At 36.3% G+C, this 17,348-nt stretch overlaps 2 protein-coding genes across 6 annotated transcripts; both read right to left on the reverse strand.

Moving 5' to 3' along the window:
- Nucleotides 1–1,427: 1,427 nt before the first annotated feature.
- Nucleotides 1,428–10,710, reverse strand: LOC110799910 (pentatricopeptide repeat-containing protein At2g30780). Of its 3 annotated transcripts, none has more exons than XM_056831370.1 (4): nt 9,995–10,710; nt 7,927–9,208; nt 4,019–4,166; nt 1,428–2,026 (listed from the first exon to the last, which is right to left on the reverse strand). In XM_056831370.1, exons 1-2 carry the CDS (start codon nt 10,427–10,429, stop codon nt 8,102–8,104), a joined length of 1,542 nt encoding a protein of 513 aa, XP_056687348.1. In that variant the 5' UTR covers nt 10,430–10,710; the 3' UTR covers nt 1,428–2,026; nt 4,019–4,166; nt 7,927–8,101. The 3 variants fall into 3 exon arrangements, with proteins under 3 accessions (XP_056687348.1, XP_056687347.1, XP_056687346.1); XM_056831369.1 differs by having other exon boundaries at nt 4,006–4,166; XM_056831368.1 differs by lacking the exon at nt 4,019–4,166.
- Nucleotides 10,711–11,612: 902 nt separating this feature from the next.
- On the reverse strand, nt 11,613–15,352 carry LOC110779359 (uncharacterized). 3 transcript variants are annotated; one of them, XM_056831686.1, is made up of 5 exons: nt 15,199–15,352; nt 14,928–14,989; nt 14,491–14,614; nt 13,114–13,150; nt 11,613–12,293 (listed from the first exon to the last, which is right to left on the reverse strand). In XM_056831686.1, the coding sequence occupies exons 2-5, from the start codon at nt 14,982–14,984 to the stop codon at nt 11,714–11,716; spliced, it is 798 nt and encodes a 265-aa protein (XP_056687664.1). In that variant the 5' UTR covers nt 14,985–14,989; nt 15,199–15,352; the 3' UTR covers nt 11,613–11,713. The 3 variants fall into 3 exon arrangements, with proteins under 3 accessions (XP_056687664.1, XP_056687665.1, XP_056687666.1); XM_056831687.1 differs by lacking the exon at nt 13,114–13,150 and having other exon boundaries at nt 11,613–12,288; nt 14,461–14,614; nt 15,199–15,351; XM_056831688.1 differs by lacking the exon at nt 13,114–13,150 and having other exon boundaries at nt 11,613–12,288; nt 15,199–15,350.
- Nucleotides 15,353–17,348: the final 1,996 nt, after the last annotated feature.

A 17,348-nucleotide genomic window follows, 5' to 3' on the forward strand; every position in this document is an offset into this window, starting at 1 on the left:
GAAAGTCAAATTCAATTACAAATTACCTACTCAAATCAAACAAATTTCGTACCTTAAAGCAGTTGGATTTCTCTTTGCAAACCTGGAAAATAACATAAATTTGAGAAATTTTACCAAATTAAATGAATTAATGAGAAGCATGGGATAATTGTAGCTTATACACATGGAAATTGTGGGAACCGGAAGGAAATCCAAAATATAGTTGTTGAAATTGCCCCACTTAACTTTCGATCTAACTTGCCGCTATCACGTGGTAAAACATCATTTTTTAGGTGGTAAAATACATTTTTTTTTCTAGGTGGTGAAAACGCAATTTGCCAATTTTTTAGGTGGTAAAGTCAAACAACCCTTGCAACAACATAAAAGATGTAATTATACAATTATCGAACTAGAAAAGGCCGATTCTACGAACAAAAGTGATCCTATTTCTTTTTTTTTTTTTGAGGGAAGGAAATCTTATTTCTATTTTTTTTTCTCTTTCTTTTTTTGAGGGGAGGACGGGAGGTGATCATATTTCTTATATACCTAGTATTTAGTCTTCTTTGTTGCAAGTGATTGTTAAATTTTTTCAAAATTGCTTCTAATAATTCAACCTTCCGAAGATTTTCCTTTAATAATCCAACATTTAGGTTATTATTTAATAATTCAACATTTGGGTTATTATTTAAATATTTAATAACTCAATATTTGAGTTATTATCTACTAATCCAACCTGTTAAGAATGTCAAAAAATATTTGAGTTAATTTTTGCCTCCTTCATCCATTAATTTATACCTATTAATCTCCTCCTCCCTCCATTAATTCTCTTTTTCCTTCTTTAACTAAACCAAAATAATTTTAGCAAATTAGCCATTTGGAATTTGAGCAGCCACCAAAACAACCTTGCAAGAGCCTTCATGCCCTTATCCACAACTTCTCCATTGTCCATTATTGGAATTGCATCTAGTGTCGTTGTCTCTCATGTATCGCCAAACAAACCAGGCCTCTCACCGCCACACTTGGACAAGTGTGCACCATTGGCCACACACAAAAAGAAGGAAAAACGGAATGAAGGAGGAAAGTGGAGAAAGAGGGGGAAGGAAGAAAGAATAAAGAAAACCAAAAGGAAGAAGGAAAAAAATAAGAAAAAGAAATTATTCTTTAAAAACCTCAGTGCGATTGATTACATGAGCCTGGCACGTGTACATTTTACCTGTTGTATCTGGTTGATGAAAGACTAGACCAATAAAAGTTAATGGAATGTAAATGTTACCTAGATTTTTAGATGATAATCCAAATGTTGGATTATTAATAGGAAATCGTCGAAATGTTGTACTTCAATAAACATTTTCCTAATATTTACGTAGAAGCAACATTCAAATTATAGGTATTAAACTTGTCACACTAAAAGGATATACTGAAAATTCTAGTTACCATTATTAGTCACATGTAAACTAAAACAATGTAACCATGCTTGAAAAATCAGACCACAAAATTTGGTGTATCTAAAACAATGGCTACTCCCGCCCTACCGCAAAACAAAAATATCATTACAAGGTGATTACAAGGTGAAACATTTCATAAAAAATGTTAAGCATTTCACATCTAACCTGTTATTCAGAGAAATTAAAGAGAGAATGAAAAGGCAGAAGGTTGAGTTCTCAAATGTTGACAACCAACAAATAACTGTTGTTTTTCCAAAATCTCCTAGAGCATCTATGTTCTTCAACTCCAAAGTCACATATCTACAACAGAAAGCGGCAAATGATCCTGGCCATCCGGCCATCTAGTTTCTGGCAAAGAATACAAAATTTTCATCTGGTAATGTATATTTCAACTGATTGGGAGTAACGACTAAGCCAATTTGTATGTACGAACTTTCTAAACTCTAATGCCGGTATTCTGTTTTTTTTTTCTGTAACGAAACTCTGGCAAATCATATTGACATACAGGAAACAATCTTGCCAACGTATCTCTTCACTGAGTATGGTACACACCGGGATTTCATACATACATCACACCGGATGATGCCTGGCATTGCATGCTCCTGCAACAAATCATATACTGGAAATCATTAGTCCAACTCTCACAACTCAAGTTCTCATTTCATACAAAAATGATTAACTATGGTTTCCACTGCGTTACTTCAAAAGGATGCTGACAGTTGAAGACTTGAAGTAATCTGACACTCGGTGGTCATGTGATAGGTGTTTGCACTGAATATAGCCAACAGGTTGAAGGAGACTTCACTACAAGACATCCATATTGAATTATTGATAGAAAGAGCGTTCATACTGAACATCAAAATTGTTCAGTCTCTTTATGCTTTGGAAAATTTGTCAATTATATAGGCTTATCCGTCCCTTACTACCTTACAAACCACATTACAATTACTATTGCTACCTATTCCCATTTTCCGGCCAAATTCACCAAAAAAATGGCTGTCATATACCTCTATTACTTCATATACTGTAAAACAAAACGAAGGTTGAAAAAGAAATAAAACTTACATTAGATTATAAGAAAAAACAAAGTTCATTTCCCAATCACCGAGTACTCCTTTCTTCCCCAATACTCCAAAGGTTACCAATCAAGTAATTGACAAATTTAGTGGCAAAAATCACTAAATTAATTGGGTACAAGCTACAAGCTAAGCCTACATCAACACAATTATAGCCTCATTTTTACCCGTCGGATATTTTCTCTTTCTTGTAATTTCGTTTTTATAACGGTTTGAAATTTGGTGACTCTTGGTTTGTAATAATGAGTTTGAGCTTGCTGAGAAATAAGGATGGGGTTAATAAGTCATTTGCTTAAGTGTTCCAATTATTGAGTTGGGTTGATTTGTTTATTTTTATTTGGTTGGAGCTTTTGTTGTTGGGTAAATTTAAAGCTAACTTGATGAATTAGTGAATTAATTGGTTTAATTGGATAGGTTGATGGTTCCCAATTTCATGGTAATTCTGAAATGTTGTTGTGCTACCGTGGATTGCTTCTTGTAAAAGATTTGGATTTTAATTTCTTTCGTCTCAAGTTGTCCCTTTTTATCTTCCCATCTAGCAACAAATTTGGGTAAACCCCAAAAGATTCTTAAGGTAGCGACATAAAGTGAGCAATTTGATAATTGATGAGAGAAAGAGAGACACTGGCTAGAGGTGGTTAGTGGTGAGAAAGAGAGATTAGAGGTGAGGGGAAAGAAGACAAAGGACACAGATGAGATGCGAGAATATATATCTATATGCATGATCTTTAATGACTTTGCAAATTACTATTGGTATATTGACTTTGCAGATATGCGTATTGGTATATTGCCCAATTACTGCATAACTGAAATCGACTGCTTAACTGGTTATGTAGTAATTTGCAAAGTCATTAAAGACCCCAGTTATTCTATATATCGATCCCAGTTGATTTCATGCGTATTGGTATATTGCCCAATTCATGTGAGAAAGTCATGGAAGACAAAGGTATCAACAACTCCAAAACTAACCCCAGTTGATAGCAGCAAAAGGTTAAACGACAAACCACAATCTAGAGGGTCCTTAGTAGATAACTAGGAACACAAGTCTGCGTAAGCCAAACCTCCGACTAAGTTCAACCTAATCACAATTTCAAGCAAGATACTAAATTTGCAATGCTAGCATCAAAATCAAACATCAAAATCTTCCCAAGGAAGAAACATGCAAAAATTATTGGTTTTGACTTGTTTTTAACTTTAGAAAAGAGAAGAATAGACCAAATTTGTTTATAGCATCTTGGGGATTGGTAACAACCTAAAGAGACTTAATGACCCACTAACAACCTCTTCCATTAAAAAGGGGGTAACAGCTCTTTCAAAGAAAAAGGGACGGTCTAGTGTCAGTGCATTTGTTGTTGAATGCTCAACTCTACCTTTCTAAGTATGAATGTATGATAAAGTTTCCTTGAGAGCCACCCCAATTTCTCTCACTTTTACTGTCAATTGAGTAAATGATGATGAGATAGGAATAAAAGCTGATCTGTGACATTGGTCTACAGAAAGCTCACCTAGGAAATTTACCTCCAGGAAGATAATTGGTCCATACTTGCTAGCTCTCCAAGATAATTAGGATTCCTTATCAAAGTGAATCAATGCATTGGCTTCTTTGCAGAAAAAAATATTGTAGCAAGTGAGTTACCTAATCGATTCAGAAAAGCCATCCAAACTCCTGCATCCATAGAGTTAGAGATGCATCAAAGGCTTTCTAGTTTCTAGGCTCCTTTTCAATTTGATAGATGGAAATATAATCACAAGGGACTTTATTCATAGGTCTTTCAACCGCTTCCATATTCCATTTTTGACCAAAACACACATGCATAAATTGTTCCCATTTTACTTTGGGAAGTTCTCATTGGTGGCCTAATGAATTTGCACATAACATTTGGTAGTCCAAAATTTTGGAACTCTAGTAGATAGCTCGGCATTTCAGATTTTTATACAGGCTGGCATTAATGACTGATTTTGGTTAATATATCAGTTAAATGGATTACCATAGTTACTTTTTTATTGCTTGAGCAAAAACAATTGAACACCGCCACTCGATACCATAAACCCCAGCCATCACACACCCAACATTGATCTTCACCACCACAGCCTAAAAAGTAACAACTATCACACAAGCCAATCCCACCAGGCCACCACCACCATAGTGCTGTCACCCAACCCTAGCACCCAATAGTTCAACACCACCACCACATCTTCGCATCCCCACCCACAGCAACCACTACAACCTAACCCCCACCAACCTCCATTTGCCTCAAAATGAAACCACTAGCTCCAACTTTCCCTCAACAAGAAGCCACCATACAAGTGTACAAGCTGAAGCACAAACACAATCAACTAAGGATCTTTCACTCCACCACTAAGCAAAACACCCCCACCAAGATTGCGTAACCAATATCAACTAGTGATCTCCCATCACCTAATGCTGAAGAATGAAGAAGGAGTTGGCGATTGGCGACATATACGTTAGATCACAATTAATCACCATGGTTCATGATCTAGGACCTTCACATCCTAATTCGAGCATCTAATGGATGGAGGCTGAAGATGAAACTACGAGCTGGGAGCCTGGGATTGGGAGCCTGAGATTGTATGGAGGTTGATAAGTTGAAGAAGGGAAAAGAGGATGGGAAAGAGGTGGTAAGCTAAGTTGGAGAGAGAGAGAGAGATGACATGGTCGATGTCAGTAGTGTATAGCGAATAAAAGGGAGGAGACTACAGGTTTTGATTTAACAAGTTTCACTATTTTAATTTAAGGAATTAAATTTTAGTAAACCATAAAGGCATAACCACCCAAAACCCTTTCCTGATCAATGTATAATAAAGATCAAGGCGCACTAAGGCGATAGACATCTTGCTGCGCCTTGGCACACTTCGGTGCGCCTCATTTGTAGGGATGACAATCTAATCCGAATTTGAACTAATTCGTAGGAAAAAGTTCGATTCGAGTCCCATTAAAAAAATCCAAGTCTGAATCCGATAAATAAAGTCCGAGTCCGAATAGGAGTCGGATCGGACTAGGATCCTATGTAGCATCCGACCCGACTCACCCGAGTCCGACCAACTCCGACCCGCTTTTTTATGATATATAAACTAAAACCTAACTAATGTCAATATTGTTTCCTTCGCCGCACACTTCAACCCCACTCTCCTCTTTCTCTCCCCTCTTCTTTTCCTTCCACTCTGCCTAAAGACTCAAATTCAATTGTTTGGAGTTACAAATTGTTTAACCATTTTATTCTTGTTTCTCTCTGCAAGTTTTTTATCTTACTCTATTGAATTAAAATAGTGTCCTACCATCGTGGAATCCCAAGAGTTGAATTTGACAGTGGACATACAAGCATCAAACATGAAATTCCTTGTCAAATGAGAACATCTAAATGTCGGGGACGCACTAATTTGTTCCAACTCTCACGGTCTCACTATTGTCGTCCCTCGTAGTATTATTATTCGGCTGGTTAGGTTTATTGTAACTAGATCTGAAACTTCATATTTTCATAATACGTTTGGTTTAAGTTTGTGGATATTTTTCATAATTTGAAATATGTAATTAGTAATTTTCTGGAGCATATAATTTACGAGATTTACTTGCTTAAATTTCTTGTTTATATGCTTAAATTAGAGAAGTCGGAATTTTTAATTGTTGCATTTATTTTTATTGGGAATTTTCTGAACTTTGGATAAACGAGTCGGAGTCGGATGTGGCTCAGTCCGATTAGAACAATGTCAAATTGGGGGTTTTCGGAGTCGGACTCAGAGGCGGATTTTGGGTCCGGTTACTAATCGGATCGGATTCGGATCTGGCATAGTCCAACACGAGTCCGACCCGTTGACATCCCTACTCACTTGTATAAAATCAAAAAAAGAAAAAAGAAAAAAAAAACTGACTGGTGATCACGGGGCACCTCATATGCGCCTTTGATGCACCTTTAATGCGCCTCTTGAATGTGCCTTGCCTAGAACAAAAAAGTGCTATACCCCAATTGCCTAGCACCTCAGCACCTAGGCATTCCATTTCATACACTGATTCTTTTATGTTTCATTTCACTGAACCAAATGCCCCTTATTGTTAGCCATATGTAACTAAAATCAATGTTTTTTTTAACACAAAAACCTAATTATCATCACTTCTTATAATAAGCAAAGGGTTGTTTATTAGATTTCCAAATAATTTTGGCAACCAAATGTCAAGTACTCCCTCCGTTTTTATTTAATTGCATCACTTGCATGGGCACACTGTTTTAGGTGGCAAATGCAAGAATAATATTAAATGATGCAAGTGGGAATTGGTTCTTGTAAAAACTACAAGTGGGATGAATAAACACCCATGTTACGTAAGTGATGCAAAATATATTTTGAGAAAATATAAAGAATTAACAAGTAGGGACCAAAGATTGAGAGAAAAATTATAAAATAATGCAAAAGCCTTCCAAAAGAGGAAGTGATGCAAGTAAATAAAAACATTCCTTTAGGTAAGTGATGCAAGTAAATAAAAATGGAGGGAGTACACACAGGGCCACCAATGAGAACTTCTCTTTTACATTTGTATGTGCGGGGAGATAATTCTAAGCAAATCAAATCTAAAAATCTCCAAAGGACCATCCCCCAACAAAATCCTATCATCCAAGGCACATGATTGAAGCCATGCTAACTTTATTTCCCTCCAAACAAGGTACCAAGAAAAGTAAGGACTCAAAGTGCAAGATCGCGTTAAAATTTCCCAAGGAAGAAACTTAGTTTATTGGCTTTAACTTCTTTTTCTCAGATCGCAAATGAAAATACAACAATTACCTTTATACCCATATATATATTGCTAGAATTTAAGAGATTCAGAAAAACATATTGAGACGTAATGAATTGTCCTCACATAGGCTGGGAACGCTATGCTAATGAACCACTAACCCCCGCCCCCTCCCCCATGACAAAAAGTAAAAGCTCCACTAAAATAAGAAAAGGAGGGAGCAACAATAAATTATAAACTTAACTCGAAAAGGGAACATTTAACAACTTGTTGCACTTGATTCAACGAGATTTTTACTTCCTTTTCAGAATCCATGATAGATTTGGGCCATTCAGCTCATTATTTGGTTGAATTGTTTAGTGGGCCAACTAGGTCAATTTGGTTGTGGAATGCCTTCTTCAGAAATTAAAACACAGTTCACGTACCAAAAGGTTGGATTAAGTCCTGGTCTAGCTAGCCAGCAATAGCATACAAACCAAAAATATTAAAAAACTCCCCAAAATAATCTCGGGGAAATATAAATTATCCTAGTAGAATGAATATCGGGAACTAACTTTCTAATTAGGAAGTCAAAAACATAAAAGAGATCCTACATGAAAATAATATACTCTTTAAGAAATTGCTTATAGATATTAAACTTTAAAAGTAAAGGGTAGAAGTATTAATTAAAAAAGAAAGGACATACCGAAATGAAAAGCGCATATGTGACAGTATACTGCATACCACATGTCAAATGATATCTGACATCCACTGGTATACGAAGTATATGATGAACTGTTGCGAACAATGGCACGGTGATGCTCAAACTTCAGAATGTCATGTTAATCCCAATTAAATGTCTCTCGTGAAGGGCTATCATTTTAAGAAATTCCATATCCATACTTGCACATCAAACCTTTTACTTGATCAAGCTTACATCTAGGACCCCACGTCCTGTAAGCTTGGATCATAATACTCCATGTTTTCACTGTTGGGTCAATTTTACTTTTCTCCATTTCGGCAAGAACATTTTCCATTTCCTCCATGAGGTTTTGTGATCCGTACATAACCATTTTACAGTGATAAAGGGACCTACAAACTCTCCATCCTGCACACTCTGAACGCTTGACAAAATGAGTGAGTTTATCAACAGCATTAGAATGGTAATAGGCTGTGATAATTTTACGCATCACACGCACAGAATTGACTGCAATGTTTTTCTCAAAAGCAACATTGATAAACTTGTCCATCCTCTCAAGCAGTTGTTCTTCTGCATAAACTTTAATAAGCAAAACATTCAGCCATGGTCTGTATTCTTGCTCCGGAACCAGCCTGATCAATTCATCAATCCTTTCAACTCTATTCTTACCAGAACCCTTACAATATGCAGAAATCATGGCTCTTATTAAGTTCACATTGTCCAAATCCAAATGCTGTTTTACGAGCTCATACATCTCTTCCATCATCTTCAAATTGCCAGAATGTGAATAGCCTCTTAGCATTAACATGTAAGTGTTATTATCGGGATCAATGCCCCTATCCTTCATTACCAAATAGGTGTTCTCCATCCGATCCCACATCCAAGCTGTTACATATCCAGCAATCAAATTATTATATGTAACCACATTAGGGCAGAGGCCTGAGTCATATATCTCTTGAAGTGTTGCTTCCATATGATATATCAACATCAAGCGACCAAACACAGAAATAAGGATGTTGTATGTTACAATTGTAGCACTACAACATTCTTCCATCTTGAACTCCCGAAAAAGTGATTGACATTTATCTGGCAAACCATTGGTCATATAAACACTCATTAATGCATTATACGTAGACGATGTTTTGGCATTGTTGTTCACAGCTTCGGTAAATAATTCCACAGCAAGTTCGACATCCCTAGCTCTACCAGCAACCATAATACCCTTTGCATACTCTTCAGAAGTGATAGGACATCTTAAGCCATCGTTTCTTCTTCGCCAGTTAAAAACCTAAATTCAAATATTAAAACCTCCACTAAGCAAGGCCATTATAATTGATACAAAAAAACGAAATTCGTCACAATTATGCATTGGACGTGTTTTAGATCTAAAATTTATAGAAAATACAATTAGAATCCAAGTAAAGTGGAACTTTTCTTGATACTTATAGATCCTGAAACCACAACATTGACAAATGAATCAAAACTCCAACCATCGAATACATGCCATTTCTTTTCATGGTACTTTACATTCTCATGATTGAGCTGCAAAACTAGACATAAACATGGACATTCATAACCTAGGTCCTGAAGAAAATATGTTTGAAACATACAAGTACATACACCACCGTCTGAAACATACTAGCTTACACCATCTAAAGTAAGATATAAATCAACATGCAAATAAATAAAACTTGTCTAAATATTGTAAATCCTAAAACCAATATGGATTTGTAGGTGCCCCGAGTACGCCTAGAACTAAGTACACTGAAGGCTATATTCTTGTTCATTTAGATAGCTCCATTCTAATCACATCATTGACGGAGATTCAATCAACCAACCAGTCAAATCGGCAACAAAACTTCCTAGAACAAATCATTTCTTTTCATGGTAAGCAGCACAATCACATATAAAGATGAAGTTTTGTAAGATGTGCCATAAAAAATATACTGTCTCAAACATAAACTAATTCAATAAACAGTGTTCTATATATTTCATATAACAAATACAAATCAGCAGTAGATAAGCAAACAAACACCTGCAAATTAAGATGAATTTGCAAATTAAGAAGACCCACCTCAACAGCTAAAGAGGGAAAATCATAAAGTTGACTCAAAAGCTCAATCAAAGCAGACCCATCATCGTAAGAGTCAAAAAGAGGCGAACCCATTTCTTCAAGCAATTCATAAGCACTTGCAGCACCGTCATACGTTTCAACCAACTTATCTCTCAACACTTTAACTTTACGGATTAAATGATCTTTCTTTTTCGGTATACGGTGATCGGGAGAGGTGAATATCCAAGCGAGATTTCCAACTGTGTTGGGAAAACTAGATGCATTCGTAGAAGGAGAAGAGTCTGAAGTAGATGAATAGAAACAACAATGGTGAAATGAGGTGGGTTTTGCGGCGGATTCAGGGAGAGAAAGGAAGGGAGAAGAGGGTGGCGGTGGGAGGATGTTGGGGCGGTGGCGATGCCGGTAGTGGCGGAGGAGCCGCCATTGAAGCCTCATTGAAAAACACGAAAAGAGGGGATAAATTGGTGGAATTGAAGAAAGGTTGGATTTTGGAATGGTACTAAATTAAATTAAATTAAATTACAATTGTTGTGGTGCCATTGCAAATGGTTGTTAAAGAGGTATTTGCGGAAATTAATTTGATTTTGTGAAGAAAGAGGGAAGAACAAAGGAGATATGGCCATTATGGTGAATAGGGTTTTAGGAAGTAGGGCTAGAGACTAGAGAGTAGAGATTTTGAAAGAGGGCCTTTTAGGCCATTTGGGTGACAGTGTTCGCAAACGAGTTTTTATTTAGGATGAAAATAACCTGTATTGGTAATTTGGTACTCGTATAAATAAAGATTTGATATAAATTATAATCGGTAATAACTATTAATAATATACTACTCAATATCAATAAGTTTGTTAATGTTCAAAATGGAACTCATTATTCTTGTTCAAGACTTCCTCTTTGGGTGACTAGTTTAGTGTTTCAGACGTAGAGAGTTTTGGAAATGTAATTTGAGACGAATTAGCGGGGGTTTACAAGTTAATGCCCTTGGTAAACAATCAAAACATACCAAGATTTGTTACTGTTATTTAGCAAATATAATTGTGATTTAACAACTACCTCATATTATTGCAAACTGATTTTCAGTAAATTTTGAGAAAAATATAAAGCCAAACAACACTCTGTATACGGTACATTCAATCGCTTCGATTGTGTATATTTTTGGATCTTATTACGAAATCGCAACTTTATAAACGTTTTAAACTTTTAATGTTAGGGTGAGTTTAATAAACTAGGAATTTCTCGAAACGGAATTCGAACCCCAATCAAATTTCAAAAATTTAAATCGAATTAGAGTTTGTCAAATCCAAACCGGCTAACCATTTTCAAAAAGTATGAAACCAAAACTAAAAACGGTGGAACAACCGTTTTTGATATTATCCCCTAGTAAAACTAGGTTGTTTCCCTCCATGTTACTTATGAAATGGTCGAACTTCTTGTAAGATATCAAGATCTTCGGTCAACAACTCAACATATGTTGGGTTTACTCTGATTGGGCTTCTCAAGTTTAACTTTGGGCTATTTTTAGTGGATTGGGTTGGGTCCGATACCTTCCCCTATTAAAAAAGCATTTTTTGGGTTGGGTTATCCGTTCGGGATCGGGCACATACAAAACCGAGAAGCAAAGAGCAAGAAAAACATTGCATACTTGGTTTTTATTCGCTGTTACAAAAGATAGAACTGTGTACAAGGAACTAACTAAATTGAATACAATGTACATGATTAAAATCACAAGTCAACAGGAGAGGCATGATGAACACACATAAGCCAATGACCATCAACTCTTTCGAAAACATTAGTGGCAAATTGTCTTCCCCAGCTGCTGCCTTTAGTTTTAACCAATTCAACACAAGTTACATATCCAACATCTCCTTTCACATGCACCTGTACATCTCTCAGCTCGATTTCCAAAGGAAATTCATAGTCTACCCACACATATTCCCAGCTTCGCATAACAAGATCGTAACCAGATATCCCACTTGCACCAGGATGAACGCAGCACACGGCATCCCCTTTTGCCCAAAGGGTTTGCATCGAGGCTAGATCTCCTATCCTGAACGCATTGTAAAACCGAGCATTTACAGCAAGTACAGATGCCTCACTGTCCTTGTGAAGAAGTTGTATCCTGTCTCGTACCCTAGCAGCTTCAGCGTAGTTTTCTTGCTCAATAGCAATTTCTAACTCTCGTTCCAAGCTCTGCTCGTTCAATAATATGCTTTCACCACTTACAGCTCTCCCCGAATCATCACTTGTCGCCTTACATGTTTGCAATAAAGAGAGAGAACCTCTTCCACTGGAGGATGCTGCACTGGATGAAAATAAATATTACTCTCTTTATACAGCATCTGGTGATCGCAATGACAAAAAGCAGTAAGACTTAATTCTACTCATAGTTGACAACAACTAAACATCAGCATATGGAAAAAGTTTATCCTAGTAATTGAGTCTAAGGCACTTACCTGATATATGAATGCTAAGGTTTAGAAGAGATAACAGAAAAAATAAAAGGTTCAGTTGTACACTAGGGCTGCAAGTAGGCAATAGCGCCAGAAATAGATAAATAGGCAGATCAGATTCAGACATATTCGTTTAGGGTTTCCTCAGTGTTAGGGTGCGTTCTATTCACCTGATTTTCACTGAACTTACCTAAACTTATTAAAACTTACCAGAACTGATTTTAGTTATAAATTGTACTTGAGTAACCCTTATTTTTCTTGAACTTATATCATCTTTACTTAAGTGGAAATAAGGTGAACAGACCTAAGGTTGTAACAGAAAATTATGACATTACTACAGTTCATGTTATAACGCAATCAAACTGAGCCAGTTAGTCCACCGTGCTGTTACGAATTAACATAACTGGACAGATTCAAAGAAAATTACATGGCAAGAACAATAATCCAGGAAAATAGAACATTGGTTGATACAAACAAGTTTTCAAGTGGCTTATTTCACTCCCAAAATGCTAACAGAACTAAGATAACAACTTATTTTTCTGGATACCTTTCTCTTTGCCTACTCTTCCTTATTTATAGCATTTTCTGGTTCCCATTTCTTTATACTAACCGATTAAATTATGCAATAACTAAAGTACCCCTTCCTATTAGGCTAGTTCATTAAACACGCACCGGCTATAATTAGACACTTGCATTCCATTATTAATTCCTGAACAAAAACAAACCATCAGTGACTCAATTATTAACTATCTAACAACAAAAGGAGCCAAAATAAGTACCTGCCAGCAGAAAAGACCATTGAGATTTTAGGCAGAGTCTGGCATGAAACTCACAATAACAAGTGTGGAACAAGTATGCCCTTCTTCAATTTATAACCTTTCTTTAAGGGTAACTTCATACATCTAACACTAAGTTGGTGTGAGATAGTATCACTTCAGACTTGCTCTGATGCTCAAATGCAGTTTGGATAAATTGTAGATCTATTCATTAAAGAAGCAAGTCATGACACCGAAATTGCCTTAGGGCACTAATTCTCCATGGACATCCAACCATACAAGCGCCGTCTGTGGCTTTGTCTGGCTGCCATTACGCTGCCACCGGGTGAATGACAAGAGAAAGCAAAGTCTTTGTTGCTGCATTAGTTTTTGACCTATGGGTTCTTCTCTCACATGTATTCGTTTGTGCTGAGACATAAATTATTATTTCTTTGGGTATCCACAGTTAATCGTTATTACGGAGTTAGTAAAATAAAAGCAGGCAGTTGGGATGTAATGCTAGTTTTATCTAATCATGCTACCTTATATTCACAATTCCCTGTCCATAATTTTTTTTCTACTTTGCCAAAAGAACAACAAGCAAAAGATATAAAAAGATTTTTTTTAAAAGGGGTGTAATTCATGGTACATCATGACAGAAATAAATCCACCTATTCAATCTATCTAATATGAAGAGTAAACAAGAAATACATCTTATGATTTGTGTCATCCCATTTATTAACTCAACATGAAATTGATGACATTTGACTTTATTTATTTGTCATCAACCAAATCCCTGTATCCAGCAAAAAGAGTCATCATGCCCTGAGTCTAAAGATCAGTTACTCGAATCTGTATCACCAAAGTCCAAGCAACATTGATTACAACCGAACGAGCACGGCCAAAAGAAGGAGCTTCGCTCCGTTGGCCTTGAGATACTAAATTAGAACACAACAATCCCCCTTATCTTTTCCGCCCACTAATGCACTTCCACAGTTCCAAAAGTCCAATGTTACCAATTGGCAGACTAGAAACTGAACTGGTGCCCAGAAAAACTAGGCAAAGAAACCTAAGTACCTAGGTTGTACAGGGCCATCAAACAAAGCAACCTACATTATTCAGGACCATTAGGGATTTACACAATCATTCTTTTAATTTCCTCATCAGTATTGCATTCAGCACTAACTCGTCGATTGATCACACACAAACAACGTTTCAAACACGAAAAGGAAATATCTTAGAAGAGTTAGAACTAGTCACTCACACAAAAGACATGGTTCAGAAAGCAACATACTATATCTTAGCTTGGCTGAAATGATTTTTTGCGGCTTCCAAGATGACGAACATCTACTCGTCCTCAAATATTTGATGCATGAAGAGGGTAAGTTGTTGAGCTCCGTAATACTCAAAACATTCCCCTGCAAGATGAACTCTGATTAAAATGAATACTTCTTGAAAACGCAAGCACACTCTTAAAAAATCATATGCACGGAGAATAAGGTGCACCCTCTCACTGAAGCTCGCATGCTTTGCAAAGCAGGAAAATGTGAGGGGGTGCACGCCGTGCATCTAGAGATAGGTGTACCCGGGTGCACAATAGATGATCCCGGGAAACAACAATAACTGACTGAAGGTGCAATTTTGATTGAGTTCTACAAATTGGGGTAGAAACAAGCTTATTAGCTTAACTATAAATAAAAATCTGCAATTAGAATCAGGTATGGGACTTACATTATAGCAGGAAATCAATGAAGCATGCTGCAAATTAGTTGAAAGCCAAGGTTTCATCCTAACTGCGACAAATTTCATTTGAAAATCACCAAAACGCATAATAAAAGGAGAATTTGGAAACCCTAACTCAGGAATTTAATTCGAAAATTACCAAACAAAATCAAAATCAACAATTTAGAAATAATGGAATTATGAAAGTGACAGATCAAAGAAACAGGCAAAATTGAACAAAATTACAACAAATAATCGATTGAGAACATTGAAATAAAACCTTGGGATAAGTGAATATGGCAGTTTCAGAGTTGAGACTTGAGAGTTGAGAGGATGAGCTTTGGGTTAGCTATGTCCGGCTCCAAAACGACACGTCTTGACTTGTATTTGGGTGAGGGTTCTAATTTAAACAATGTTTACCAAATACAAATGCAAATATTTGATAATAATTAGGGGTGGGCAAAAAGTTAGGATACCCTGAATTGGAATGGAACTTGAATAATACTCCCTCCGTTTCTAAATAAGTGTCCATTTTGTATATTTACGCGGGATTTAATAAAATTGAATTGTGTAAGAGGCAATGATTGTGAATGTTTTTTTTTTTGGGAAAGAAAAAGTAGATAATTGTTTATTGATAAAGTACAAATAAAAGTGGATGTGGTGATTGAAAAGTGGGAAAAGTGTAGAATGTGTAAGAAAAAGTAATAATGATTTATGGAAAAGTGGGAAAAGTATGTGGAAAAGTAGGAAAAGTGTATGTTCAAAAATGAAAAGTGGACACTTATAAGGGAACGCTATTTTTGGAAAGTGGACACTTATTTAGGAACGGAGGGAGTACTATAATAGGTCTCAATTAAGGACAATAAAATTGAGAATCGGATACAATAGATTTTGGTTTCGGTTCACAGCTTTTAGAACGGATACTCTGTTGGGTACGTATTCCGTACGCACCAACCATAATATGGAGTACCCAAAATCATGCACAGGTACCAAATAAAAAATGCTTCTTATGCCCAACAAATAAAACAATTCAAGCTCATTTTTTTTGTAAATATAAATACAGACTTTCAATTTAAGCCTAATCTATAAACAATTGAAGCCCAAACCATAAATTAGATTTGTTTTTAATAAATTAGCAATAACTTATTTAAACTTTTAAAATAATAGGGTACCATGAACCGAAACCTGATGCAATAGGTTCGGTTTGTTATTCTCATTTTTAGGAACATATTGCAACTTGCAGGTTCGACACCGATTTTTAAGGACATGTTGCAACATGTTCTGGTTCTGATTCTGGTTCTTGATTTTTTTACAGAATACCCTGTTGTTTTCGCCCCTACTTAATACTTCGAACTTCGTATGTAAAGGTGGTGCATAATTGTATATGCTCGGTATTTTGGAGGAGTCACACAAACAAAGGGGTAGTTTAGTAATTTTATTTTTAAGTTGTTGACGAGTTTCCGAGGATAAAAAAATGGTGTTGTTGTACATGTAAAAGCAAAGTTTATTTTTTAAGAAAGACATTGCTTAGGAATTTCTCAAATACAACAACAAATCAAAACAAATAAAACCAAGTTGTACTATGACTACTAGGCTACTAGCCCTTACAAAGTACATACTAACTTGAAAATAAACCCTTAAAAATTGTTAAGGTGTGAGGGGGGTCGAAAAAAACACAACGGGACGCCTATAAAAGAGTATACGGCCCGCACAACTTTTCCCCTCTGGATGTGGCAAGCATATTAAGTAAATATGAACTAACTGTGGGCGTTAGTCTTTTTTTACTAGTCTTTAGGAGTCGCCATTCAGTTTTACAACGACATTGAAGAAAACAGACAAAACCTGGTTATCGTGATATGCCTGGAATGCAAACATATTTGACTCACAATGGCCATAGGTTCCCTTGTGATCCCTGTTGTGGAGATCGCTCAACATACATCCAGCATAGTAGAGATTGAGAGTTCGGGGTACGTTTACTAATACAGGGAGTGCCCAGCATTAGCCCACGCGGCGGTCCTTACTAATTTAATGCGACGACGAAAGGGACATGCGTTATGCTACATTACTAATTTGGGTTGATTTTAATGCATAGATATTTACTAAACAGTCGTCAAAACAGTGATTTAGATTGATTCAAGGAGCTTAACAATAATCAGATTTGTCCAAAGATTATCTTATTAGGCGTGGTTAAATAAGCAGATTAAGTAAGAAGATTTATATGGTGATGAAAGCTGTAAAAATGTAGATTTCGGGTTACAGTATAGTGTAGGATATATTGCGGTTCTCAAGAACACTAACCACTTGACTTTGTTAGCTTTCCTTTTAACTTTCGAACCTTCTGGTAACTGACTGACTGTGGGGGTGAGATTCTTCCAGAGTTTTGTGTGTTTAGGTTTGGACTGAACTGCGCAATCGTGCAGGCATCGTCTA

This window comes from Spinacia oleracea, chromosome 6 (assembly GCF_020520425.1).
Source record: "Spinacia oleracea cultivar Varoflay chromosome 6, BTI_SOV_V1, whole genome shotgun sequence".
Lineage (NCBI taxonomy): Eukaryota > Viridiplantae > Streptophyta > Magnoliopsida > Caryophyllales > Amaranthaceae > Spinacia > Spinacia oleracea.

Bases quoted from the DNA above. Each gene is read 5' to 3' on its own strand.
- LOC110799910 (XM_056831368.1), bottom strand. From the start codon at position 10,429: ATGAGGCTTCAATGGCGGCTCCTCCGCCACTACCGGCATCGCCACCGC. The intron at 9,209-9,994 runs GTGGGTCTTCTT...ATTTGAATTTAG, and splicing joins TTCCCTCTTTAGCTGTTGAG to GTTTTTAACTGGCGAAGAAG.
- LOC110779359 (XM_056831686.1), bottom strand. From the start codon at position 14,984: ATGAAACCTTGGCTTTCAACTAATTTGCAGCATGCTTCATTGATTTCC. The intron at 13,151-14,490 runs GTATGTTGCTTT...GTTTTTGTTCAG, and splicing joins TTCAGCCAAGCTAAGATATA to GAATTAATAATGGAATGCAA. The intron at 12,294-13,113 runs GTGCGTGTTTAA...ATTTTCATCCAG, and splicing joins CAAGTGTCTAATTATAGCCG to TGCAGCATCCTCCAGTGGAA.